The sequence below is a fragment of the Nelumbo nucifera genome, chromosome 1, assembly GCF_055504915.1.
Source record: "Nelumbo nucifera cultivar China Antique chromosome 1, China Antique-T2T, whole genome shotgun sequence".
Lineage (NCBI taxonomy): Eukaryota > Viridiplantae > Streptophyta > Magnoliopsida > Proteales > Nelumbonaceae > Nelumbo > Nelumbo nucifera.
In genome coordinates this window covers 216,546,723-216,573,521 of record NC_142649.1, presented here as the reverse complement: position 1 = coordinate 216,573,521, position 26,799 = coordinate 216,546,723, and the positions used below count along the sequence as shown (strand labels likewise).

Below are 26,799 nucleotides of genomic sequence, written 5' to 3'. Positions count from 1 at the left end.
TGGAGGAGACCAGCTTGTAATTGATTTATCCTTTAGAGATGAACACCTCGCTACTGTTGACCAACTTCTCCAAAGGTCATTAAAGGAGAATTGATGAAAGATTTCCAAGGTCTTCAACCAATAAATTGCCCTGTTTAACACACAGGGCTTTCAAAACCTGGCTGCTCCTTTCCTTGTCTTGAAAAATTCTAAGATTCCTTTCTTCCCAAAGAGTCCAAATCAAGGCAGCACGAGCACATCTCCACATAATTCTCCCTATTTTTGTAGGCCAATAAAAGGTAGAATGGTTGAAGAGCATGTGAACTTCTGCTGGTAGACTCCAACTACCCCCAAACAACGAAAGTAGCCAAGCCCAAAGGTCTGCAGAAAAGGAACAAGATATTAATAGATGGTAACAATCATCACTGTGAGCTCTACAGAGGATACACCAATTAGGAGAAATACCGAGGAAAGGTCTTCTCTTTTGCAGGTTATCTAAAGTGTTTACTTTCCCATGGAATACTTGTTGGACAGTTATGTATGCCCTTAGCTTCAATCTGATTTGATGTACTTTTGATATTTAGTGTAAATAAATAAAGTGCATGTTTGATTCATGTTGTTTGGTATAATTCTGTGTAAGACACTAAAACTGGACACTAATTGAGACTCGTGTTAGTTTGAATTGTTCACAGCCATTGGATAAGTCTGGGGAGATTTATCCTGCCAAGGCTGATACTGGTGTGCCGTCAAGTGTTGGGATGGCCTGTCTCGACCACCAGGGTAAGACCCAAGGCACATGCAGTATGGGACTACTCGAATCCTTGAACCGGACCAGATTTCCAGTATTGCCCTGGACCTTGGAGACAGATGGGCAAAACTGGAAAGTTACACCTGACCCCTAAACTCGATTATGATACTTCACTAGGTGTCGGATCGGACTGTCTTTGATATGCCAATCAGTGAGATCCTTAGCGGGGGTCAAAACCTGGGCATGTTGGGGCAGTCTGAGAACTCATCTGAGTGGGTGATCATAGTGACAGGATCAGCCCCTTTGTCGGACAAAGGTAATGATCGGGAATGCACTCTCTCTGATGGAAACCAAACTACCGGCAGTTGATTTCAATCGTTGGAAGTTTGTTTTGCAAAATTAATATATATATATATATATATATGTACGGTTTCAAAATATTTGCAAATGGTTTTAATTCCCGGGATCCATGTGAGTAGAGAGTGGAGCATTGTTCCTTACAGCCGAGGGAGAGGTCCTCTCTTGTCAGGCAGTGCTTGATCATTATGGGCTAAGAAGTTAAGTGTAAGGCCATTTAGGATAATACTTGATGGGCTAATCTTGCACCTGCCCATAGTCCTTGGGTTTTTATAAGATGGCTTGGCCCAAGGACCACTTAATGTAAGTGTTGGGCCCATAGGGTCCATATGATGGGCTCAGAGGTTCACTGGGCTTCTCAGTGAATTCGGCTAGGCCTTGTAATAAAGGCTGGGCCGAACCCATGTAGCTGGTGTGTAGATCAATGCTTGGGTCCCACGCCATACAAAGAAGCCCAACTAGGTAGCAGATTGGAAACTAATTGAGCACTGAACACTTAATGGGCCAAAAGCCCATTTCGAACTGGGCTGATATGATCACCCATTTATGGGGCGAATCTGGGATTAAAGTTAGCAAAAGGAGTGGGTCTTTAATCTAATCCACTCTGGGAGACCAAATTCAAATCAGATTTGAATCTGGTAACCTCCTGATAAGATCAGGAGTAAGTTAACCTAATCTGCAGATAGGATTAAGATCATTCCCTATCCAGATACTGATTTGGATTGGGATAACTCCTAATTGGATTAGGGGGTTTCTTAATCAAGAAGAAAAGAGGAGAAACCCTAAGAAAGAGATACAACATCAGAATTCGAACCTAGGGTTTTGTGCAAGAAAACATCCTGCGAATTGAGATAGGATCTCATACACACTCCAGAGAGAAGAGAAGCAATTTCAGCCATCTTCACTTCAGGAGTTCTCCTCCAGCCGCCGCCATTCTTTCTGACAAGATTCGATCTTTGAAGAAGAAAGAAATCAAGAAATCAGTTCTTGACATCAGTTTTGCAGAAAAGACTGAAAAGATTTGGTGCTCAAAGTTTCCAGAGGGTTCTTGCGAAAGACTCAGTGTGTAGGACGCACTCTGCTGGTTCCCCAAAAAGCCATAATTTTTGGGGGAACTGGCCTACACCAAATTTCTTTTGACGGAAAGGGTTGGTGAGTAGAAAGTTGAGAGATGGACTTGAAGAAAGAAGCACAAGTGAAGGTTCCATTGGGTCTAGGAGTCCAAACCCTCTTATCTGGCTTGGAGGGATCCAAACAAACCTGATTAAGACAACCAAGCAAAATAGAAAGAGAATCAATTTCATCATCCCTAAGTCCTCTACGAAACCCAAAATCCCAAGTAGGATCTAAGGGTGTTCCCAAAGGTGAGACAAATTTTGAGACCACCTCTTTTTTGTACAGAGAAATAGAAAAAAGCGAAGGGAACAAATCCTTTAACGGTGAGTCTCCTACCCAAATATCCTCCCAAAAATGGACAGAGTTGCCAGAACAAACTTCATACCTGATAAAATTGAGGAATTGAGGAAGGGTGTTGTAAATAGCCTTCCAAGGTGCTGCTAGGTTAGCTTGCCTCGATACACCAGCATCCCATCCATTCTCTGACCTCCCATGAATGCTTCCCACCACCTCATGCCACAATCTCTCTCTTTCCAAAGGCCATCTCCACAACCATTTCCCTAACAAAGCTTGATTCTTTCTAGTTACCCTCCCAAGTTCCAAACCCCCCTCTTCTTTACTTCTGCACACAATTTCCCAATTAACCAAGTGATCCTTTTTTTCTTGTCCCGGCTCCCATAAGAAGTCTCTCATCAACTTCTCCAGTTTCCTAGCTTCCCTAACTAGTATCCTTAAAACAGACAAATAATAGGTAGGCAAGTTAGCCAAGGTAGCTCTTATTAGGGTAATTCTCCCTCCTAAAGAGATATAGTTCCTCTTCCACGAGGCTAATCTCTTCTCAAACTTTTCTATCACTGGGGTCCAAAATCTACTCTCCCTAGGATTTGCCCCTAAAGGAAGCCCTAAATATGACATAGGCCAAGCAGAGGTGGAACACTCAAGACACTCCGCAATAGCCTCGACCTCCCCTACCTCCAAATTTATACCCGCAATGCAGCTCTTTTCCAGATTTATTCTCAAATTAGAGATACTTTCAAATCCTTTTATTAGCTCCTTTAGGTTTGCTACCTTTTCACTAAGACCTCCTTCACAAAAAATCATGAGGTCATCTGCAAACTGAAGGTGGGTGACGGGGACTTGGTGTCTCCTTATTCTCCAACCCCTAATGGCATCTTCGCTGTCAGCCTTAGTAATGATCCTACTAATCACATCAGCTACTAAGGTAAAAAGGAAGGGTGAAAGTGGATCCCCTTGCCTGACACCCCTACAAGCTGGGAAAAAGTCCCTCACCGTACCATTTACCAGAATAGAGTAGTGACAAGTACTGATACACCCAAAGATCCAACTACACCACTTGTCCCCAAATCCACAGTTTTGCATAACCTCTAATAGAAACTTCCAGTCCACCAAATCATAGGCCTTTTCAGGATCCAATTTACAAATGAATCCTCTCTTACTAGACCTTTTCATTTCCTCCACACACTCATTCGCAATTAAGATCTGATCTATTATTTGTCGCCCTTGAATGAAAGCCCCCTGGGTTTCACTAATGATGGAAGGGAGGACTGTTTTGATCCTCAATGAGAGCACTTTAGCCAGAATTTTATAGATGCTTGTCACCAAACTAATAGGCCTAAAATCTTTTGGGTGGTTGGCATCATTCTTCTTAGGTATCAAGGCCAAAAAGGTGGCATTAATTCCAGGGCTTATAGTGTGATTGTCTGCAAATTCCATTAGAAAGACAGCTTTCTTAATCTCTTCTTCCTCGAAATCCCTTTCCAGCCACCTTGCCACTCCGTCATCAATTCTAGGCCAACCCACCCTTTCCAAGACTGCTCTCTCACTCAAAGGCCTTCTATAAATCAATTTGAAGTGGTCAACAAATTTTCTGGCTATGTCATCCTAGTTGGTAATCACCTCCTCTCCTATCTCTAACTTGGTCACAAAATTCTTTCTTCATCTCCCATTTGCCAAATCATGGAAGAATCTAGTGTTCCCATCGCCTTCCTTAATCCACTTGTGTCTAGATTTTTGTCTCCAACTGATTTCTTCCCTCAATAACACCTCTTCCAAATCCTTTTTCAATTGTCTCCTTAACACTCTGTCCTCCTCGGTCAGCCCATTTTGAGATTCCTTTACATCCAAGTTCTCTATTCGAGAGATTAGGCCCAATTTTTGCTCCTCAATTCTACCAAACATATCTCTATTCCACTCTTTTATTTTGGCTTTCAACCTTTTTAATTTCTTATGGAACTTGATCCCCTTCCATCTTACCCCCCTCTCCTCCTCACCCCACCACTCCTTCACTTTTTTCACAAAATCTGGATGGGTAAACCACATATTTTCGAATCTAAAAGGTTTGGGTCCTATAGTAAAAGACTCAGTACCTATTTGGATAGGACAATGATCGGAGGTGACCCTAGGTAACGCTCTAGCAACCAAGTTTTCCAAACTATTCTCCCAGACAAGGTTAAATAAGAATCTATCCAACTTCGAGCACAAAGGGGTTTCCTGAAGGTTGGACCAAGTGTAACTGGCTTGCAGCAGAGGTATTTCCTTCAGTTCACATTCTTCAATAAAACCATTAAATTTCCTCATGCTTGTTGAAATTACCTGTTGAGGATTACTAGTATCATCAGAGAATCTAATGACGTTAAAATCCCCACCCAGGCACCAAGGACCATCCCATAGCCCCTTGATTGCATATAGTTCCTCCCACATCTCATTCCTCTCTCTATAAGAATTAGGGCCATACACATTGGTTAAGACCCATACACACCCATTCTCTACATTCTTACACTTATGGAAACTGAGAATCTGCCTATCAATTCTTCCACTACTTCCACCACATCCTCCCTCCATAGTGTTACAATCCACCCCCCCCCCCCCCCGAGGCTCCCCAAGAAGGAGACGAACTCCAACCTAAACCTCTAGACCTCCAAAAGCTCCTCACCCATCTCCCATCTAATTCCATCATTTTGGATTCTTGTAACAGCACAATATCGGGTTTTTCCCTTCGGAGTAGGTCTTTGATCACCCTTCTCTTCCTTGCACTCCCTAACCCTCTTACATTCCAGCTAATGATTTTCATTGAGACAAAATAGCAAAAGAACCCATGAAAAGGCCATATTCTCCTCATTTTAGGCCCTTCCTCCTATCCCCTCTACCACTAAATTCTAAGTCCCCCTCAATGTCTAAAATTAGCCTTTCCACTTCAGATCTTTTTTTCTTATTTGTTCCTTTTTCCCCCCCTTCCTAATACAACAATCATCCTTTTTCTTTTCTCCATCCTTTCTAGCCAATGTCTGAGGAAGAATTTTACCCTGCTCACACTTATTTTGGCTGCATCTTTCTAAGAATCCTTCCTTTTTATTTTGTTCCTCCATCATTGTACAGATCAACTCCCAAATTATGTCCGCCTCCCCCTTACTACTTCCTTCCAACACCCTCTCTCCTCCTTCCACTATCACCCTCTCTCTTGCATCAGAACCTCCTGGATGGGAAGCTGGGATATCTGTTACAGGCATAGCAAACAAGTCGGTACCTAAAACAAAATTGACACCCATACCTGGTAGAATGGGGGTAGGACTAGAATCACTGGAAATGAATTGTTGACAGGCGACAAATAGTTTTAAGGCCTTTCCCCTTTTTGGACAAGGTTGTGAAGTAGACATAGTGAAAGAATCACTTCCTGACGACCTACCCACTTGGAAAACCTTTCTCTGTGTTTCCGACACTGGAATACCCGCATCCATCCTCACGGCCGATTCTTGTCCCTCTCCACCAACATCCTGTAATTCATTAGACTTAGGGTCAGCTCCCTCGATGAAGGGAGGAGGAGTTTTCACAGCTTTAGAACCATTTCCAGTCTTCCCGCCACCTGCCTCTTCAGTCTCTTCCTCTAAAAACAACAGCTCTGTATGTAAACTTTCTATTTCAAAAAAATCATTGTTGCTTTTCGGAGACAAACTTCCCAGACTTAACGTTTCGTCTCTATCAGAATCGTCACTGCTGTTTTGTTCACTCAACCAAGCTTCAGATCCTGTTATGTTCACATCACTAGGCTTCAGGTATCTCGGGTTACGCCTATCTGGTGAGAGATGGTTCGCCAGGTTTGATGGGATCCACTATAGAGAGCCTCGAGACTGAGAGTCTTGAGATTTTGCGCCTGATCTGTTCGATCGAGAGGAGGGATTCGAGGTAGAAGAAGATAGACGCTTAATCTCGTCTATCAGCTCATCCCTCCTCCCAGTCACGTGCTTACTTAAAGTGTCCCTCGGCCCATCTGTCTTGTAATGGGCCTTGGCCTCAAGACTAAAGGAGCCCAACTTTAAGGCCTTTACTTGAGATGCCTTCTCCGGCCCACCATAAAAGGGATCCACTCGATTGGGCCCCTTTTCTAATTCTTTTCGTCCCACGTGACCTCTTAAAAAGTCACGCCCCCTGTTTTAATGGTCAAACCAGCAACCTTCCATGTCTGAGGTTGTTGGTTCAGCCCTCTCCCTTTCGACACTGTTTCCCCTGACACCACCTGCGCAAAAGATCTGCCATTTGTCATAACCTTTTCTTGCTTTCTCTAGGTTTGACCTTCCAACTGCCCCAAAACTTTTTGGCTTCCCAGAATTTGTTGGCCCTTCTTAGTGAAACATTCCTTCCCATTTGAATTAACCAATCTCACAAGTCCACGTAGTGCTTCTTCTTCCTCCTCCCCTCCTACCATAGGAGCCTCCTTCCACAGCCCTACTTCAATGGAGGAAGCTAACCACACAGAGACAAAGCTCCCCTCTGTTCGTACCTCTACCTTTCGTGGAATGTCTTCTGGCTTCACACCACTTAGCAGGATTGCTACTGAATAAAGATCGCCCCAGAAAGCACCTTTCAAGATTCCTCCACACAAAACAGCTATAGACTCTGTTGTTTCTTGTTTCCAAAGATGAAATGGCAAGCCTATTACACGCACCACCACACCATCTTCAACAAAAAAATCCTTGGAGTTGGATGTTGGATTCCATTTGAAGACTGTGAATGATCCGAAATCAGCCCGAACATTGATAGCTGATATTTCCAAATCATTCTCTATTGCATCTAGGATGGCTTTACAGTTATTGAAGGGGGTTACTATGAAGACACTCTTCAGCTTCAACCTGGTTGCCAGTAAGTCAGCTACCCTCCTCCAATCATTAACCTTTTCCTTGGCTTGTATCACAAACTTACTATCCCACTCCTCTCTCTCTAGACCTCCCACCATTCTGCAATGGCCTTTTGTTTTTGCCATGACCACTGGCCCTTGTTCTACCCTATTGCTGAGATATGCCTTCTCCTCCCTTATGGAGGCTTTTTTCTCATTTGCTACTCTTTGAGCAACCAGTCAACTTCCCCCCAACCTTGGTTCTGTTTTCCTGCTAGTAGACACACCAGTTGCCTTCGTCCCTTACCAAAAAATTCAGCCAAAGCTATGAAGAAACCTTTTCTATTCCTCTTACATTCAACAACATATCTTCTCCCTTCTAATGTACTAAAATCCTGCCAATTTATCTGCTTACCTTTTGAACAGGCTCCAGCTATGAACTCTCTTAGCCACTCGATCACTTCTAATCCTTCCAGCAATATTGTACCCTTTTTCGCTTCCCTTACCTTCAGGCTTACCTTCCCCTTGAGTCTCATCTCTTCGAACAGGAGATTTTTTGCTTCTATCTTCAAGGATCTCCTCCACTGACCTGCATGCACGAACTCCATGTCTCCTTCCCCAAGCAAGGTTCTTTTCAAAATAATCCTTGGCATTGTCTGAACTGAACACTTTCATTCGTACCCCAAACTATGCTAACACCATCTGATGAAACTGTCGAACCAAGGATGGCACCTCATCACGGGATCTCATCAAGTAAATCCAAGAATACCGAGAAAAATCACCCACAAATAAAAGAAAGTACTGATAGCCACCCATAGAAGGAACATGGTATGGTCCCCACACATCAATATGAATAACATCAAAAGCAGATGAACATCTTTTATTACTAGTTTTAAAGGAATGTCTACAATGTTTTCCAAGTTAACAACCTTCACACTCTAAACTAGACAAATTAACAGACTCAAATAACTTTGGAAATAAGAAACGCAAATAAGGAAAAGACAAATGCCCCAACCGATTATGCCGAAGCATAATCTGAACCACAAACTCTGACTCAAAATCCCTGCTGACATGATGCCTCTGATGACTGGGAAGCGCATCCAGAAGGTAGATTCCATTCACCTCACGACCACTCCCGATCGTCCTCTTTGAAACCAAATCCTGCAAAACACAATGGCCAGGAGAAAAAATCACTGAGCAATTCAAATTCTTAGTCAAACTACTAACAGATAACAAGTTGGTACTTAATCTGGGTACATGGAAGACAGAGAGTAGGGAAATGGAACCGGTTATCTTGACAGACCCCTTCCCAGCAATGGGAAAACGAGATCCATTAGCTGCCGAAACTCTATCTCTTCCAGAGCAGAGTTGGTAGGAGGAGAAAATGGTAGAAATATGGGTCATATGCTCTGAGGCTCCAGAATCTATAATCCAATGAGGTCCCTCCTTACCTGTAGTAAAAACATAGTTTGCAGTGGCATGTGAACTCCTTGTATGGGCAAAAGAAGTAGAATGTCCACCACCAAATCCACATGTACCTAGTTGTTCACCTGATAATGGATTAGGGCTGGTTGTATCTTACTGATTAAGTAACTGCCCATATCTCTCCAGTTCGGCCCTCACTGCAGCAACTGCAACAAACTCCAAAGTAGTTGTAGTAGGAGGTCCACGCAAGTCACCAGTTATTGCTATGTTTACATTTCCCTTCTTCTTTTTGAGTCTATTCGGCACAAGGTGAAGGTGAAGCTTCTAGTAGGTATCTCTCGTGTGTCAAGGCTTCTTACAGTAGTCACAGATCAGATCCTTCTTATCTTCCTTCCTGATTTCATTTCCACCCCTGTCTCCACTTTGTTTAGGTTTCACAGTACTAACCATAGCCAACTGCTCAAGACCCGAATTCTTCATCATCACATTCCTCCTACTCTCTTCTCCTGATACAAAGGCATATGCCTGAAAGAGAGTAACACTATCTCTAAAAAGGATAAATGGTCAATCTCCTGCCATAGGGTTTTAAGAGCTAAAAAATAAACAGCAATAGGCTTATCTCCCTGTCGGATAGTAATAACCTGGTTTCTCAACTGGTAGGCCCTAGCAACATTCTCACTCTATGAATAGATTTTTGCAACCCCATCCCAAATTTCCTTAGTTGTGTTAGCCCACAAAAAATTTTTACTTATATGGGGCAGCATAGAATTGCACAGCCAAGTCATTACCATATAATTCTCCTATACCCATCGAGAGTAGTTAGTCTCGGGTTTCACTTCCTCACCAGTGATATACCCCAACTTCCTACGAGCACCAATGGCCATCTTGATAGATTGTGACCATTCTAAATAGTTTGTACCATCTAACTTAACTATAGTGATGGTCCCAACCCCGAAAAGGTCTCTAACACCTCCCTCTTGTCTCATCTCACTCCCCAGTTTGTTTTCAACTCTGTGACCCTCCATTATTCCCAAAAAAGGGTTAGGAAATCACTTTAAGATGAAAAAATATGTAATAATCTCCTTCAAGCACCACCACAGACACCCTTCTAGTACCCTAGAAGCTCCTCTCACAAAAGATTCCTTTTCCACAAGAGCAAGAGAAGAGAGAAAAGAAGCAGCTACTCCCTCCAGAGGCCTCCAAAATAGGTGGGACTTGAACCGCCCTCTTCAGAAAACTTCAAGAAACCCTAAAAAACTAGGACGCCATTTCCTAGGTCAAAATTGAAGAGTCCTACAAAAACAAGACTCTCCCCCTTTCTCCAGTTTTTCCTAAATTTGGTGGGAAACCCTAGACCAGCTACAAGGCAATACAGATCCACCAAAAAATCCAAAAACTAGGCTTACCTAAGGTCTTCGATCAGCCTCTCACCTCACCATGCAGTCGGCCGATCTAGGGCTGCATGATGGAGCAGCTCAAGTAGCTTTCGGCCTACTCTGATACCAAGTAGAAATTGCTGAAAGTTGTTTTTTATATGATCTTTGTGAAGAAAAGAAAAGAAGTTGAAAGGTTTCAGCAAGAGAAAGGAAGAGAAGTAGAAGAGAATAGGATGTCGTCAGAATTGAATAGATCTGACCGCCACCCCCTTTTGATTTATATACTTTATAAAAAGAATAACAAGTACAGCAATACCCTTAGTAGGTCGGCTACTTGAAGTAGCTGAACAGTCACAACTTAACTTAGCATAAACTAATGGGCCTAAGGCCCAATAACTTCCTAACTGAATAAAGAAAATAAAAATAAAACAAAGCTGGACCAAATAACTTATCATCAGCCCAAACTCAACAAGAAACATGCCAATAGAAGATAGGTAACGGGGCTGATATGGAATGAGGATTGAAAATGTGGTCAGTCCATAGAGTCCTCTATACAGTAAACAGTTCAGATCATATGCATAATACCTATGCATGGAAGAAAGGTACGTGGTTTGTGTACATGATATCTTTCCTTGACCCAATTAGCAAGCTTTTCTCATATATGACTTTGCTGAAATTAGAGTACACATGCAAGATGCTGCCCAGAATACCAATCTTTTGGTATTGAAATATGAAGTTGGACATAGGATCCATTGCTTGGTGCAATGGTAAAATCTCAGGCTAATAAATGTGAGGAGTGAGGACAAGGATTTGAGTCTGAGAACAGCCACTATCCTTTTGGATAATGGGTTTCAGTCTCAGAACAACCCGTTATGGATAATGGGTTTCAGTCTGAGAACAGCCACTATATCATTCGGAAACAGTGTAAATATGAAGTTGATCATATAAATGAACATGAAAAAAATTATCTATTGCTCCTTGATACTGTTACCAAAACTTGCATAATTATTTATACCTGAAAGGAGAAAAGAAACGAAGAAGTTTAAGGCTGCTGCAACACTTTAGAGGTGTAAAGGAGAAAAGAGAGAAGATGAGAGAAGAGAAAAGAGAGAAATGATTTGGGAAATCTGAAAATCATGGGCAGCTAGGTGCTATCCCTCTTACATAAATATAATCTCTAAACATAAAAAATAATAATAAATGGCCAAGGCCCAAAGTGACACAACAGCCCAACAATAAATAAAAAAACAGAAAATATTTTTTATCAGCAGGAGAAAATGTTTTATTATATTTGCTTATAGATGAGATTACATAGAAGCTCAAAACAATTGCTGCCTCATAACCCCTTGCTTAGCAAGGGAATTAGCCATCCCATTCGCAGTCCTTACCCACTTGTATCCAGCATTTATTTCCTTTGTGATACTTTCCACTTCCCTAAAAGTAAGTCTGAGAGTCCCCAGGATATGACTATTACAATTTGCCCATGAGATAATTAGCTTTGAATTCCCTTCACCTCCACCTGTCAATAACCCAATTGTTTTGCTAATTGAAGACCTTACAACAGAGCCATCAGTTCAGCTTTCAAGAAAACAGAAAATATAAACTAATGTCCATCTTGACAACAAATACCTAATTGCGTTCAGTTGAGATATAACTACAATTTTACTGTGCACAAGAGGTCCAGCATTTAAGAGAGATTTCTTATAGGTTTAACCAATGTTAGAAAAAACAAGTGACATCCAGAAAACTAGAATCTTTTCTTAATGAAATATGATGTCAAACATATAGTTGGGCATAAAAGAAATCTATTGCAACCATAATTTCCCTAATTCCATGATATATTTTCATTTCCATGGATAGCGACATGAAATTTTACCGGAATCGACATTTTCCCCAATGAACACCACCAGCACTATGTGGAGTAAAAGAAACAGTTTCCACAACATATTTCCATTACCACTTCCATGGGTAGCAGCATGAAATTTTACTAGAATTGACATATTCCCCAATAAACACTACTAGCACTATGTGGAGCACAAGAGATAGTGTTATCACATAAGTTGGCAACAATATTGTGGATAATATGGAGTAACATGTTATTGCTTACTGTTGAAGTTTGACCTGCCATAGAATTCTGTCTTGTTCGTTGACTGTAGAGTAAAGTAGACAGCAAGAAGTAGGAGAGGAAAGAAGAAAAGAGAGAAGAGAGAAAAGAGAGAAAGGCTGGTTCGAATTAGGGAAAAAGTCAATCCCTTGATTCGGCCAGACCTATTATTATATTATTGACTTATTGAAAAAGACTTGAGTGCCCTTCTTTAAGTAAGAGGCACTCGAACTAACATAACAGTACACATCAGCATTCTCAACAAGTACAAAGACTGAAATACCCCTTCACTAACACCACTAACACTCCCCCTCAAGCTGGTGAGTATATATCATATAATCCCAGCTTGTTACATATGTAGTCCACTCTCCCCCGACTCAAGCCTTTTGTAAACAAGTCTGCCCACTGGTTTCCCGTACTAACATATGCAGTTTCTATCACCCCATTCAGCACCTTCTCTCTCACAAAATGACAGTCAACTTCGATGTGCTTGGTTCTTTCATGAAACACTGGATTGGAAGAGATATGAACCGCTGCCTGATTGTCACAGTAGAGCTTCATTGGAGTACTGATGTCATATCCTATCTCCTGTAGAAGGTTCCTCAGCCACACTAGTTCACAAGCAGTATGTGCCATGGCCCTATATTCCGCTTCTGCACTGCTTCTTGCCACAACTGTTTGCTTCTTACTTTTCCATGTTACCAGGTTACCCCCCAGAAAGGTGCAATAGCCTGTGGTAGATCGTCTATCAGACATAGAACCTGCCCAATCAGCATCGGTGTATCCTTCTACTACCAGTTTTCCACCACTTCTGTACAGCAAACCACGACCAGGAGCTCCTTTCAGATACCTCACAATCCTTAGCACTGCATTCCAATGTGGGACCAAAGGTTTCTGCATGAACTGACTCACCACACTAACCGCAAATGAAATATCTGGCCGAGTAATGGTTAGATAGTTTAGTTTGCCTACAAGTCGTCGGTATCTGCCAGGCTCTTCAAACACTTCACCTATATCACTGCTCAGCCTCGTATTTGTTTCCATAGGTGTCTCAGCCGGTTTAGTACCCAACAATCCTGTTTCTTCCAGTAAATCAAGCACATATTTCCTCTGGCACAAATTAATGCCATGCTTAGATCTTGCTACCTCTATGCCCAAAAAGTATTTCAACTTGCCAAGGTCCTTTGTCTGAAAGTGTTCCTGTAGGAATGCCTTCAATCTGTCAATGCCCATTTTATCATTCCCAGTCACAACGATATCATCCACATACACCACCAATATTATTTTACCTGCCGAAGAGTCAAGACTGAAGACAGAGTGATCAACTTGGCACTGTTTCAGACCAAACTTCTTGACCACCTCACTGAACCTACCAAACCATGCTCGAGGGGACTGTTTAAGTCCATAAATAGCCTTCTTAAGTCTACATACCTTACCATCCTCCCCCTGAGCAACAAACCCAGGTGGTTGCTCCATGTAGACCTCCTCGAGCAAATCCCCATGCAAAAAGGCATTTTTGATATCGAGCTGATGGAGAGGCCAACCAGACATAGCTGCAAGAGAGATGACGACACGAACTGACCCTATCTTAGCAACCGGGGAGAACGTCTCCGTGTAGTCAATGCCATAGGTTTGGGAGTACCCTTTGGCAACCAGCCGCGCCTTCAGGCGCTCAACACGACCATCTGGCAAGTACTTAACACTATACACCCACTTACAACCGACAGCCTGCTTCCCAGGAGGAAGAGCGGTGAGATCCCAAGTGTGATTATGATGCAAAGCAGAGAGCTCTTCTTCCATAGCACGGCACCACTCTGGAGAGGTAAGGGCTTCCTGGACATCCTTAGGAACAACCACGGAAGATAACAAAGATATGAACTGGCGATGGGAAGCGGAGAGGTGGGTAAGTGAAACAAAATTGGAAATAGGGTGAAGGGTGCAAGTACGCTTACCTTTCCGTAAGGCAATAGGAAGATCTAGGTCGGAGGCTGGTGTCGAAGCTGGAGCGGGATCTGTCGACGGTGATGAAGCTGGAGGAGCTGCAGCCGGTACACGTGGGCGATGTGTATACACGTGACGGATAGGTGGACGGTCAACCAATGGTGGCACCGGAGGCAAGGACGTAGGCATGACTGGAACCAAAGGAGGTGGATCAGCCACAGGAAGAGGAAGAGGAGGTGGTGATGTGGGGGAAGCAGCAGCACCGGACCCCACGAAGAACGGAGTAGACTCAAAGAATGTAACATCAGCACATACCAAGGAACGACGAGAACTAGGATGATAACACTTGTACCCTTTCTGAGTTCGGGAATAACCAAGGAAGATACACTTCATGGAACGTGCATCTAACTTGTCAGTCCCGGGACTCAGATTATGAACGAAGCAGACACACCCAAATACCCGAGGAGAAAGCGGAAACGGAGACATGTTGGGGAATAAGACACTAAAAGGAGAACGACCATCAAGGATAGACGTGGGCATCCGATTAATTAAGAAACAAGAGGTGAGCATTGCATCGCTCCAAAAAGTTTTGGGAACATTCATGTGGTGCATGAGGGAGCGTGCCGTTTCTACAAGATGGCGGTTCTTTCTCTCAGCAACCCCATTTTGTTGCGGAGTATAGGTACATGAAGTTTGGTGTATAATGCCATGTTGGTCCAAGTATTCTCGAAAAGATGAAGACAAGTATTCACGACCATTATCAGAACGGAAAATTTTGATGTGAACACCAAATTGATTGCGGATCTCAGCATAAAATTTCTGGAAGATGGAAAATAATTCACTTCTTTCTTTCATTAAATAGAGCCACGTCATTCTCGAACAGTCATCAACAAAAATAACAAAATATCGGTATCCATTATATGACATCACTTTATAAGGACCCCAAACATCTGAATGAATTAAAGAAAAAAGACTCGACACACGGTTATCGACCCTAGAACGAAAGGGAACACGATGGTGTTTCCCAAATTGACAAGACTCACAATCTAAAATAGAAAGTTGACTCAATGAAGGGACTAAGGACTGCAACACTTTCAGCGAAGGATGACCAAATCTACAGTGCCACTGGAGAGGAGAAATGGATGACTGAAGAGCCGTTGACGTTCGTCCACCACCATCAAGATAATACAGTCCACCGGCTTCATGCCCTCCACCAATCTTCATCCCCGTCTTGAGATCCTGAAAAACACACATAGAAGGGTAAAAAGTGATGGAGCACTTAAGTGACTTGGTCAGCTTACTAACAGACATAAGATTAAATGGAAGCTTAGGTACATATAAAACAGAGGATAGGGATACAGGGTCTAGGTCAACATTACCAACACCACAGATAGATGACGTGGAGCCATTAGCAAGGGTAACAGATTGTGATGTTGAGCAATGAGTGAGAGATGAAAACACACCTGGAGTTCCCGTCATGTGATCGGAGGCTCCAGAGTCAATAATCCAGGGGTTGGGTGTGGATGCCAAACAAGCCATACCTGAGTGTGCAAAGGAAGCTGTGTTCTGCTGCGACTTGGATTGAACAAACCTCTCATACTCATCACGAGGAACACTCACCATCTCCTTGCCTGGACCATCTGAGGGAGTAGAAGGCATCGGGTCAGCTGACCGTTTCTCCTGTGTAGGGCTGAAACTGGTGTCACTAGTCATGGCATGGTTGGCCCACGTCGAGGGAGGACCATGTAAGTCATAGCAGTAGTTAATGGTATGTCCATCCAAACCACAGTGAGTACACTTCCGTGGACCCGAGCCACGTCCTCTACCACGAGCTCCCCCTGAATCTCTGCCTCCAGTACGACCACCACCACGGATATGTGTAGATCCACCACTACCACTCCTGCCAGGCTGGGTTCCTCGAGTCCCACTTCTGCCACCTCGGCCTCTTGACACTGCAAATGCTGATTTATCGGAGACATTAGAGTCCATAGATCCAATGGAAGCCCTCCGAAGACGAGCAAACACCTCCTCTAAAGATGGAAGAGCAGATCCCCCTAGTATCTGGGCTCGTACTGGTTCATACTCAGACTTCAGCCCCACCAGAAACCGTGTTACATCAAGCTGCTCTCGCTGTTGCTGTTGAACTTTGACATCTGAAGTGAGAGGATGATAGACATTTAACTCATTACGGATATTCCTCACATTGGCATAGTACTCCTCAAGGCTCTGATTTCCCTGTTGCAGATTGAAGTATTCCTGATACAGTTGATATACCCTAGTGGTATTATCCTGACCTGAATACAGTTTCTTGGCATGATCCCACACCTCTTTGGCTGTGTCAAGAAACATGAAGTTCACACTGATTTTGGGTTCCATACTGTTCCACAACCATGTAATGATCTGTGCATCTTCCTGTTCCCAGTCTTCATACTCCTGAGAATTAGCGGGGGGTTTCTCCTCTCTTATATGCTTCACTTTCTTCTTCGCCTTCAGAAAAACCTCTACAGACTTGGCCCAAGGGACATAATTCTCTCCATTCAGTTTAATGGAGGTCATTTGGACATTCAGGTAGTCAGTAGATATCATGACACTAGGTTTACTATCACTGTTATCTGCCATTGCCGAACTCCCTTAATTCTGAGCACTGAATTAGGAGCACTACACACTGCACACTACACACAGACACTTCATCGAAATCTGCACACTGATTTCAACAGCTGAGAACTGCAACACCACAAACCCTACTCACCGAAGTCTGCACACTGATTTCAGCGATATCAAAAGCTGAAAACCACACTTGTAACACCACCAACATTAATCCACAACTATAGGAAGCTTCACCATTAAGTAGACACTATTGCCATTCGAATCACACACAAACCAGAATAAACCCTAGCATAAACCCTAGCATACTGCAATCTGAGAACCCATCATGCGAACTGTACTACACCTCTCATGTATTCCATAAAAAAAAAATATATAAAAAAAACTTTACCTCATCGCCTGAAGGCCAACCATACGAAGGGCTGAGACACCACTGCACCACACGTACCAGCCCTAACTAGGGCTTAGAAACCACAGCAACCAATCACCAACGACACAATCGGAGGCATAGAGACCTCCTAGGGAAGAGGGCGATCACTCCTTTTCAGCCCTTTTCCCAGTCTCCAACTCACAACTGAGAACCCCAAGTGAAACCCTAATTCGAATGCGCAGAAGGCAGAATTCTAGCAAGTCTGATTTGGTGAACCTAGCTCTGATACCAAGTTGAAGTTTGACCTGCCATAGAATTCTGTCTTGTTCGTTGACTGTAGAGTAAAGTAGACAGCAAGAAGTAGGAGAGGAAAGAAGAAAAGAGAGAAGAGAGAAAAGAGAGAAAGGCTGGTTCGAATTAGGGAAAAAGTCAATCCCTTGATTCGGCCAGACCTATTATTATATTATTGACTAATTGAAAAAGACTTGAGTGCCCTTCTTTAAGTAAGAGGCACTCGAACTAACATAACAGTACACATCAGCATTCTCAACAAGTACAAAGACTGAAGTACCCCTTCACTAACACCACTAACACTTACCTAACTTACATGATTACCACTTTGAGCTAGCTCAATATTCATTTCAAATGTGAAGTTAAATATTATTTTTTGTTTGTGTAATAGATTATTTAGTTGATCTATTACAACTATTTACACTTTATGAGTTTAAATTTTGCTTTAACTCAATCTATCATGAAGCTTTGAATCTTAAGGTTTATAGAGCAACTTTAGAACGTATTCTTTTGTATATAACCTTAGTTTCTTAGCTTTGTTTAATGATTTGGAACAAGATAATTATTTAAAAAGGAGTGCCTATGGCCTAAGCTTCTCATACCATTTTATAAAATATCATTCTATATTTTGCATATTTTACAATGTTTCCACCATGTCTAGAACTTTTACAATATTTCCATACGATATTTCTGACATTTATGACATGTTTCTTATATTTGGAGAACTGGCATTTCCATCAACACTGACATTTTAAACCTTGCTAAATATAACAGTGTTTTAATAGCAAGAAGTACAACTAAAGTACATGAGATTCCATAGCTTGAGGTTAAAAGTAAGGCACATGCATGTATGTATTTCAAAAAGCCAGTTAGCTCAATTGATTAGAGCAATCATTATCTCACAAAAGTAATAAGGTTATAGCCTTGTAAAAGTTCTACATATGCTAAAATGTTTAAACTTCAAATAGCATAAATGCATAATTAGTTGTTAAGGGGACTAGGTAATAAGGTATTTTTTCACATCATTGTGACTCAACAATGGGGTAAAATGGAAACATAAAAGACTAGTTTCAATTCAAAGAGCTATAAAATAGGTTTAGGGAAAGAAGATAAAAAAGAATCACCAAGACAGCAATTGGGAATAGTAGAATGCTCCAGGGGTGGCAAATGGGCATGTTGGGCGGTGTGGGTTGAACACCAACCCACCCATATTGACCCACTATAAATGCTTGTTAGGAGGTGATAACCCACCCTGACCCACTATAAACACATATGTCTGTCCTTCCCGACTGTCAAGTTGCAGAATCGGGTCAAGTCAACCTATGTACCTGTAACTGACCAAATTTAAAAAAAAAAAAAAAGTCTGGTGGTTGGCACATGACAATCACGTTTAAAAAAGTATACATGCACAGGATCCTTTTGAGAGATAGCTTATATAATCTCTCCTCTTTCTTTTTAATTACAATTGTTTTTTTTTTTTATCAATACTTTTTAATTACAATTGTGCCCAAAACATTTGAGTTCTCCCCACCCCTTGCTTTGCTAATTCATCTGCCATGCTATTGGCACTTTTGCAGCCCTCTCATGTTCTATCTATGTATCACCAATGACCATTTTAGGTACAGATGCACCTCCGCAAACTCTGATAAAATCCTCAAAATTGCTAAGCTGAGGTATTATCCTTAGTAAAGCAAATAGTTTAAAGAATTCAAAACACTTTACCTGGCCACTTCAGGCAATGATTTTAGTAAGATCCTTGTTGCAATAGATAAAAAACAGATAAACACAAGGTTCTCAAAGAGGACATCCATTAGCATCTGCAATCAACGTGCAGAACCCATTTCTTTAGAACAAAGCAAAATGCAGAATCATGACAATGAAAAATCACAAGTCATGCTTGTTTATACCTTCCCACATACCCAAGCTGACGTCCAAGAGCTCCTAGACAAACCCCAATATTCTCCATTTCTACGTAAAACCAAAATCCTGCCTTCAATGCTAAGGTTCTTTAGATACCGAACAATGACAATGAGAATTAGCAAATAATACTACAGTCAAGCAGAATAACATCATGATGGTAGGATTACATGCATCTAGGAGAAGAAAAACAAAACTGGATTTCCACCATATGCCCTGCACAGTTGCAAGAAACAACCACTACTAGTGTTAACGTGGATATTAATCTAGCTTGTCATAACAAGTAACATAAGTATTCTAACAACAATATTGGTATCACAGACTAATATCGAACATCACAATGTTCAACCTAAAGGACTCCAAATGCTATATATAGATTGGTCTTAAGGGAACCAACATACAATTTGTAGTACAAGAGCATCCTTTTAACAGTTTCATCTAACAGTGATGACAAATAATGGCTGCTAGCTGTATACCACGGACAGGGCCTAATGACTCTTATTCATGTATTTCATTTTTTAAAATCCCTATCAGACCCGCCCACCAAGCTATAAAAGTTAGAGCACTGGCTGCAAAACTGAATGCTTCATGGCATGCGCCCATCTAGGTAGGCACCTAGATCAACCAATACTCTGGCTGATTCCTAGCCAAATTAGGAGTCACAAAGAACAATCTTGTATGGGGAAAACCTGGGTGAGGATTTGGATTGTAAAGTTCATAACTCTTGTACCTGAACAGGGGTAGTCAGTATTGAACTTCTTTTTTTTTTTTGCTTCATGAGGCTACACAACAGGGGGTAGCCTACCCCCCTCCCTAAACCCCCAACCCTGGTGGCAGCGGGATTTGATCCCAGGTCTCTACTCCAACGAGTCAGAGAACCTACCCAACTGAGGCACCATCAGTTGGTAGTCAGTATTGAACTTGTTCTTATGTGTATTTGCTTATCCAAATGCTGGATATCATGCAATTTCCTTTTACATTAATAAAACACCTTCTACTGTTGCTCATCAACAAAACCAAAAAATAAATTAAATTCAAGTGAAAAACATTCCCATATACCTCAAAATCGACGGTGTGTCGGTTCAGTGTGTTATATAGTAAATGCCGGTAAGCTTTTTGCTTGTGCAAGATCAAATCGATCAGAAGGATCTACATAGAACAGTAGCGCCATTCACAGACCATACAGTGGGATATAAGCTTTCGTCAAAGATAAAAGAATCAATGCTTTGAATTAATAATATAGACCATGGTCTCGCATTCGATATATTCGTCTGCGACTTCCTTGCAATTTTCCTGTCAAAGCGAAAATAGCAAGAGGGGTCTTAGAGAGAGAGAGAGAGAGAGAGAGAGGGAAGCAAAACAAAAAACAATAAGTTTGAAATTAGAGGTCTAGAGGAGGCTCACGCATTTCATTAATCGAATATTTCCAGGTGAGTATTGCACGAATAGGGTTCTTACTGCAACTCCACAGTGGACACATCTCAAATCCATCTCTCTCGATCTCTTTCTTCTGGATTTTTCAGTGACAAAAAAAGCATTAAAAAATATCAAATCGAACTGTTCGCTCAAGAAGAAAACCGCAAATCCATGAGAAGAAATTAAAAAGGACCAGTATTGACTAACTGATCTTCTCTTCAATCGATAACGTTTCCAGGCATTTATTCCAACTTCAACGGTTAACCTCAATCACCGGCGCTGTGCATCTTTTGAACGGTGGACTTGTTATTGACATTGTGATGAATGTTGATCTAACCCCACATCCAAAATGGACTCGGATCTGCTCCCCACATTCCACATCCCTGTCCACAAGAGATTACATCTGCGCATTGGGGATATGTTCCGAGTTTACATCTCTTACCCACAAGCGGCCGCCCCACAACATATCCCCGCCGTGTATTGAAAACATTTTCCGATGGCCGTATATCGGAAACATTTTTATCATCGGTTCTGATACTGTAATCGGGAGATATTCCCAATAAAAGCCGGGCATGCGCTGTGGGGCGTTGTGGAGCGGGCCCACGTGGGGAGGAGATGTGACTCATTCTTTGGGTAAGGACGAATAGTTTGTGGCCTTGTAGGTAGCAGATCAGAGCGTTACACATGGGCCTGACCTAGTGACCTACCCATGTCCATCTGGGTTTATGCATTATTCCGTTTTGTAAGTAACTTTGCTTGTTTGTGTTTGGTGTGATTATATATATATATATATATAATTAGACGTCTATGTATCATGTTTCTGGTTTAAGAGAAGTTATTTATCTATTTTTTGTATTTTTTATTTTAAAAAAATAAAAAAGTAATCATTAACTATTTTGATTAGATTAATAAAATTGTATACTATTAGAGAGACTTTTGGGTTTTTAAAGACCTCTTATCTTAATGCCACTCCAAATATGCTACCCACTAGTTGAACCCACATCTATACACACGGAGCATTGCCATTATGTATTGGGAACATCTCCCTATGAATCAAAAGGGAGATATTCCCAAGGCACAGCTAATAAGTCATGTGGGAACAACTACTACATAGCAGATATGAGCCTTTTTAATGCATGTTATTATTACATTTAAAAAGACTTTTAAGAAAGAGAAAGAGAAACAGGGACGAAGGGAATAGTAATACAACATAATAAAGTAAAATATTAATAAGTCAAATAATATAAATAGGTTTAGGTTAAACAATCAAACATCAAACAAAAAAAAATAAAATATTATTTTAAAAATTATTAACTTAATAATTCACTAAACTTCCACTTAAAATAGAAATAAGAATTTTAAATACAAAAAATATTGATTGATAGTTTTAATAATATTATGATTTAAATATGGGTTTCATATATTGCAAATACAACCCGTGTTCTAATGTTGTATTTTGTTTTGTTTATTCTTTTTTATTTTATTAGATATTTTTTATTAATATCCTTTGGATTAATTAATTAATAATTTTTATGAGTTGAGACCTTTATTGTGCATAGTGCCCATACTACACAAGCTAAATAGGTCTGTCTAGAAACCCATAATGTTAGGGGTGCTCACGGTTCGGTTAACCGAATCGGTACTACCGATTTATGGAAAACCGATACTAAAACCGAACCAAAGCCAATCAGTTAACCGGTTGACTGGTTCGATTAATTGGCGGTTGGTTCATCGGTTTTTTAGTTTTTTTTGTTTTTACAATATATATTATAAAAAGTTAAATATATATAATATTATATTTTAAATAATAAAAAATATATTATATTATATATAATTTATTAATTTATAATATACAGTAAATATACAATAAACATAAATATATAATATATAGAAATATATATACCAGTCAGTCGATTAATTGTTTGTTTTCTATATTGGTTAACCAAAACCGACCCGATACCTTCATTTTTTTAAAAATAACGAAACAAAATCGAACCAACTTGTTTGTTTAACTAAATTTTTGTTCGGTTTCAGTCAATTTTTCGGTTTGTCTTGCTCACCCCTATGTAACGTGTAATACACGACATACAATAATAATAATGATGATAATAATAATAATAATAATAATAATAATAATAATAATAATCATAATAAAAATAGTAATAATAATTTATATAATTTGAAACCTAATAACTATAATGAATAAAAATTACTAAAGTTAATACGAATATTAATTTTTAGCAAGTTTTTATCTAGAAACTATTAAAAGTTTAGAAATTTATTATATTTGTTTTATAAAAATCAGCATAGAACCAAAGCTATATAAAATAATAATAAATACGAATATTATATTTTCTTTGATTTTAAAAATATAAAATAATAATTATCGTCATTAACAAAGCTATATATCATTAATATTTAAAGTTGCACACTATTACCAAGATGTTATCTTATTAGAGAGAGAGAGAGAGAGTGAGAGAGCATTTAGGAAATTAAATTATAAATTCAGTGTACTTTTCAAAATTTATTATTTATTAGTGTACTTTTGGAAAATTACCAAAAAAATGTTGTAAAATTTGTTAGCAGCCTGTTATTACACCACTTGAACCATATAGGTCCGAGCCATGTAATACACGAGTTTTTTTATTCATTAATAATAATAGTAACAATGAAAATTAATGCAATTCTGGAAAACTATTGAAAATTTGTGTAAATTTCATTATAAAACTATTTGAATATCATAATTAAATTAGAGTAAATTAAATTTTAATTTCTTTGAATATGTTATTAAATTAGAATAAATTAATATTCAAAAAATCAACAAAAATCCAACTTTAGAAAATTAATTTTTAAAAAATTAAATTATAAATTTAGTTTACTTTCCAAAATTTATTATTTATTAATGTACTTTTGGAAAATTTCCTCAAAATGTTGTAAATAATTGTTGAAATTTATTTTTTGTATTTTCAGTAAATTATTAGGTTTCTAATTGTTTTTTTTTTGGAAAGTAAAATATAAATTAGTGTACTTTTCAAAAATTTGAAAAATTTATTAGATTTGTGCAATTCTAAAAATTTGGAAAATTATTTTTTTGGATATTGGGTTATCCATGTGACTAACACTTAGTATGGATAACCTCTCCACACTCCTAATTTATTGTTCTTAAAACTCTCATAAAGTCCTAATTCCTAAAACCTCTCCTCATTCCCAAAATATTGCTCATAACCAACTTTTTTTGTACTCTTAGGCATTGTTTGGTTTGAAGGAAAAGGTAGGGAAACCTTTACAAACCTTGTCTTGGTTTTCTTGTCTTTCCTTTCCTTTCCCTACCTTTTCCTTCAAACCAAACATTGTGTTAACTAATCCCCACTTCAGACTAAGACACGTCTCCCTCTCTGTCATCTGGCTTTATCCCGATACGAGGAATGGCAATAATGTGTTATAGGACATCTGTTTCCCAAGACATTGTTTCAGTTCCAAGACGTGAAGAGAGCTCTGATAGTAGCTTGGAAAATGGATGAAGAAATGGTAAGAGTCCTTCCTTTGCAAAAAGGTCATTTTAGAGCTTTGTTCAAGGAGATGAGTGATTTTGACTCAATTCTGATGGATGGTCCGTGGTACGTTTTTGAGCAATGGTTCTTGTTGAAGGAGTGGCATGCAAGACAAGTCTCTTCTTCTATCTCTTTACATGAAGCGGATGTATGGGTTCAGATCCATGACCTCCCCTACGACTATATGGACATAGATACTAGTAATGCAATCGGGGAGAAGTTAGGGATTTTTGGGGGGGGTCTTAGGAGCAAGATAACTACATCTGAACAAAAGTTCAAATATCTGTTATATGAGAAACTCCCATGTGTTTGCTACAATTGTGGTAGGTAGGGCACCATTTCAGGAATTGTAATGCAGGTCCCCTTCTAGTGGTGGGGGACTTGATACATTCTTTAATTCCATAATGATGGAGGACCCTGGGCCCTACTTGAAGGCGGAGCAAACTATGAGGGAGGAGTGGAAGAGGCCGGTTTTCCGAAAGTATTCCCTTTGACTTTTAGTGGAAGGATGAAAAGAGAGGAACAATGGAGAGGAAAGTTTGATTTACGGTGGCCAGTGACAACTAAGGAGGGAGAGATAATAGGGGAATATGGAAGGATGGGGTGGCGGTAGATGGGACATGGCGGTTGATGTAGAGATCTCGAGTCAAGTTGCAAGAGGTAGTAATGACGAGTCTAGCAGTCCAGCAGTTAGAAACTTGGAAAAATGAAGTAAACCAATTAAAGGAGGAGTATCAGAATCTAGATTGGAGGTTTCCCCACATACGTCAGAAGGCTAACAAAAATTTGAGTAAGTTGAAAGGAAGAAAGGAGGAGGTGATTGGTGGAAGAACAAGGAAACATCAGAGAATAGAAGTGGGGATTAGAATTTGAGATATGGAGTCGGGTCAGGTGCAAGGAGCATGTAATCGTTTTTTGAAAGATATGGGTGGGGACTATGGGGGACCTATTTGATTATGTAAGGTAAATAATTTATAGTTTTTGTTTTGGGGTACATATGAGTTGACTTGGTTTTTTCTTATTACCTAGTAAAAAAGTAGGAGGATCGTTTGGGGGAGCAAGAGCTACAAAAGGAATGGAGGCAGACTCTACGTTATAGGTGAGTGGATTCTAAATTGCAATAAAATGGGCGGTGGTGGTTGGCCCGTAATAGCCACACAGGGCCATGAGAATTTGTAGTTGGAACTACTGGAGAAGTAGACGACCACCAGCAGTTCAAGGTTTAAAAGACCTATTTTCTAGGTGGAGCCCGGACTTAATCTTTCTAAGTGAAACAAAGGTTCAGTCTTCTAAGTCGTCTATTTTGGTATCTCTGCTGATATACCCTAATTTTGTGAGTGTCCCCTCAGACAGGTTTGCGGGAGGGCTGCTGATCTTCTAGAAAGTAGGTTTTAATATCTCTGTCATCTTTTCCTCTTAAAAATTTCATCAATTTTAAAGTTGATAGTTGGTCCAAACTCTCCACCTTGGGTCCTGATTTGCATGTATGGGGAGCCGAATAAAAAGCTCTAGCGCACATTTTGGCAAGATGTTTATAATCATCTCTCTAATCTTGATCTGCCTTTGGTAATAAGAAGAGACCCTTGAGTTTAGGGTATAGGTCCTAGCAAAAATAAAGTGACCCTTGAGTTCATTAATCTTCTAAGAGATTTGGACATGTAGGAGATTAAGGTACCTGCATAGGGGGTCACCTAGTCTAGCTTTGTTAAGGGTAAGGGTAGCCAAGCAAAGAACTTGGATAGAGTCCTGGTCTTGCCTAACTGGCTAATTCCCATCAGCAATTTTAAGTTTGGGCCCTAGATGGGGTTCAGATCATAATGCTTTAATTTTAGATTTAACTTTGCGGGTTGTGAGTAAATCAAAACCATTTAGATTTTGTCAAACGTGGATATTAAATGAGGATTGCGGTCAATTAGTCCAGGAGGCATGTAATTGAGATTTGGGGAGGGGTATGCAACTTTCAAAATCCAAAAAAATCAAAGAAATTGCCAAAAAATTAAAAATCTGGAACAGAAAAGTGTTTAGAAATATCAATGAAAAGCTTCAAAGAATAGATCTGAGTCTAGAGAAGTTGAAGCAAGGGAAAGTATCAATTTGGATGGTAGAAGAGAAGAAAAGGTTGGAGGAGGAAAGAGACCTAGTGCTTCAATGTCAGGAGCTATACTAGAAGCAAAATTCTAGACAAATATGGCTTCATGAGGGGGACAAAAATATTGCATACTTCCATAGGATGGCCACTTTAAGACAGAAAAGGAATAAGATAGATTGGATTAAAAACAAAGAAGGGGAGTGGGTTCCAAATCATGAGGAGATCAGTGAAACTATTATGGAGTACTTCAAGGACCTTTATACTTCTCAAGGGTGTCAGAACTTGGATGAGATTCAAAGACTCTTTACCGCGGTTATTTCAGATCAAGAGAATGTGGAGGTTTTGAGGATTCCTGGGGAAGAGAAAGTAAAGGGGGCCCTTTTTAGT

The 26,799-nt window shown here is 40.2% G+C and overlaps 1 protein-coding gene across 5 annotated transcripts in view; it reads right to left on the bottom strand.

The window, feature by feature from the left end:
- The window catches only part of LOC104585777 (protein ARV 2), a 51,703-nt gene extending 30,460 nt beyond the window's left edge, over positions 1-21,243 (bottom strand). For 2 of the 5 annotated variants that reach the window (XM_010242759.3, XM_019200565.2), the window contains exons 1-7: positions 20,980-21,241; positions 20,761-20,866; positions 20,602-20,649; positions 20,416-20,505; positions 19,527-19,572; positions 19,347-19,429; positions 19,162-19,256 (exon numbers count right to left, since the gene is read on the bottom strand). In XM_010242759.3, coding sequence (XP_010241061.1) covers positions 19,162-19,256; positions 19,347-19,429; positions 19,527-19,572; positions 20,416-20,505; positions 20,602-20,649; positions 20,761-20,847 — 449 coding nt within the window. In that variant the 5' untranslated portion in view covers positions 20,848-20,866; positions 20,980-21,241. Of the gene's footprint in view, positions 1-19,161; positions 19,257-19,346; positions 19,430-19,526; positions 19,573-20,415; positions 20,506-20,601; positions 20,650-20,760; positions 20,867-20,965 lie in introns of all 5 variants that reach the window. The other 3 variants (XM_088896202.1, XM_088896201.1, XM_010242758.3) reach the window with 3 other exon arrangements.
- Between the last annotated feature and the right edge of the window lie 5,556 nt (positions 21,244-26,799).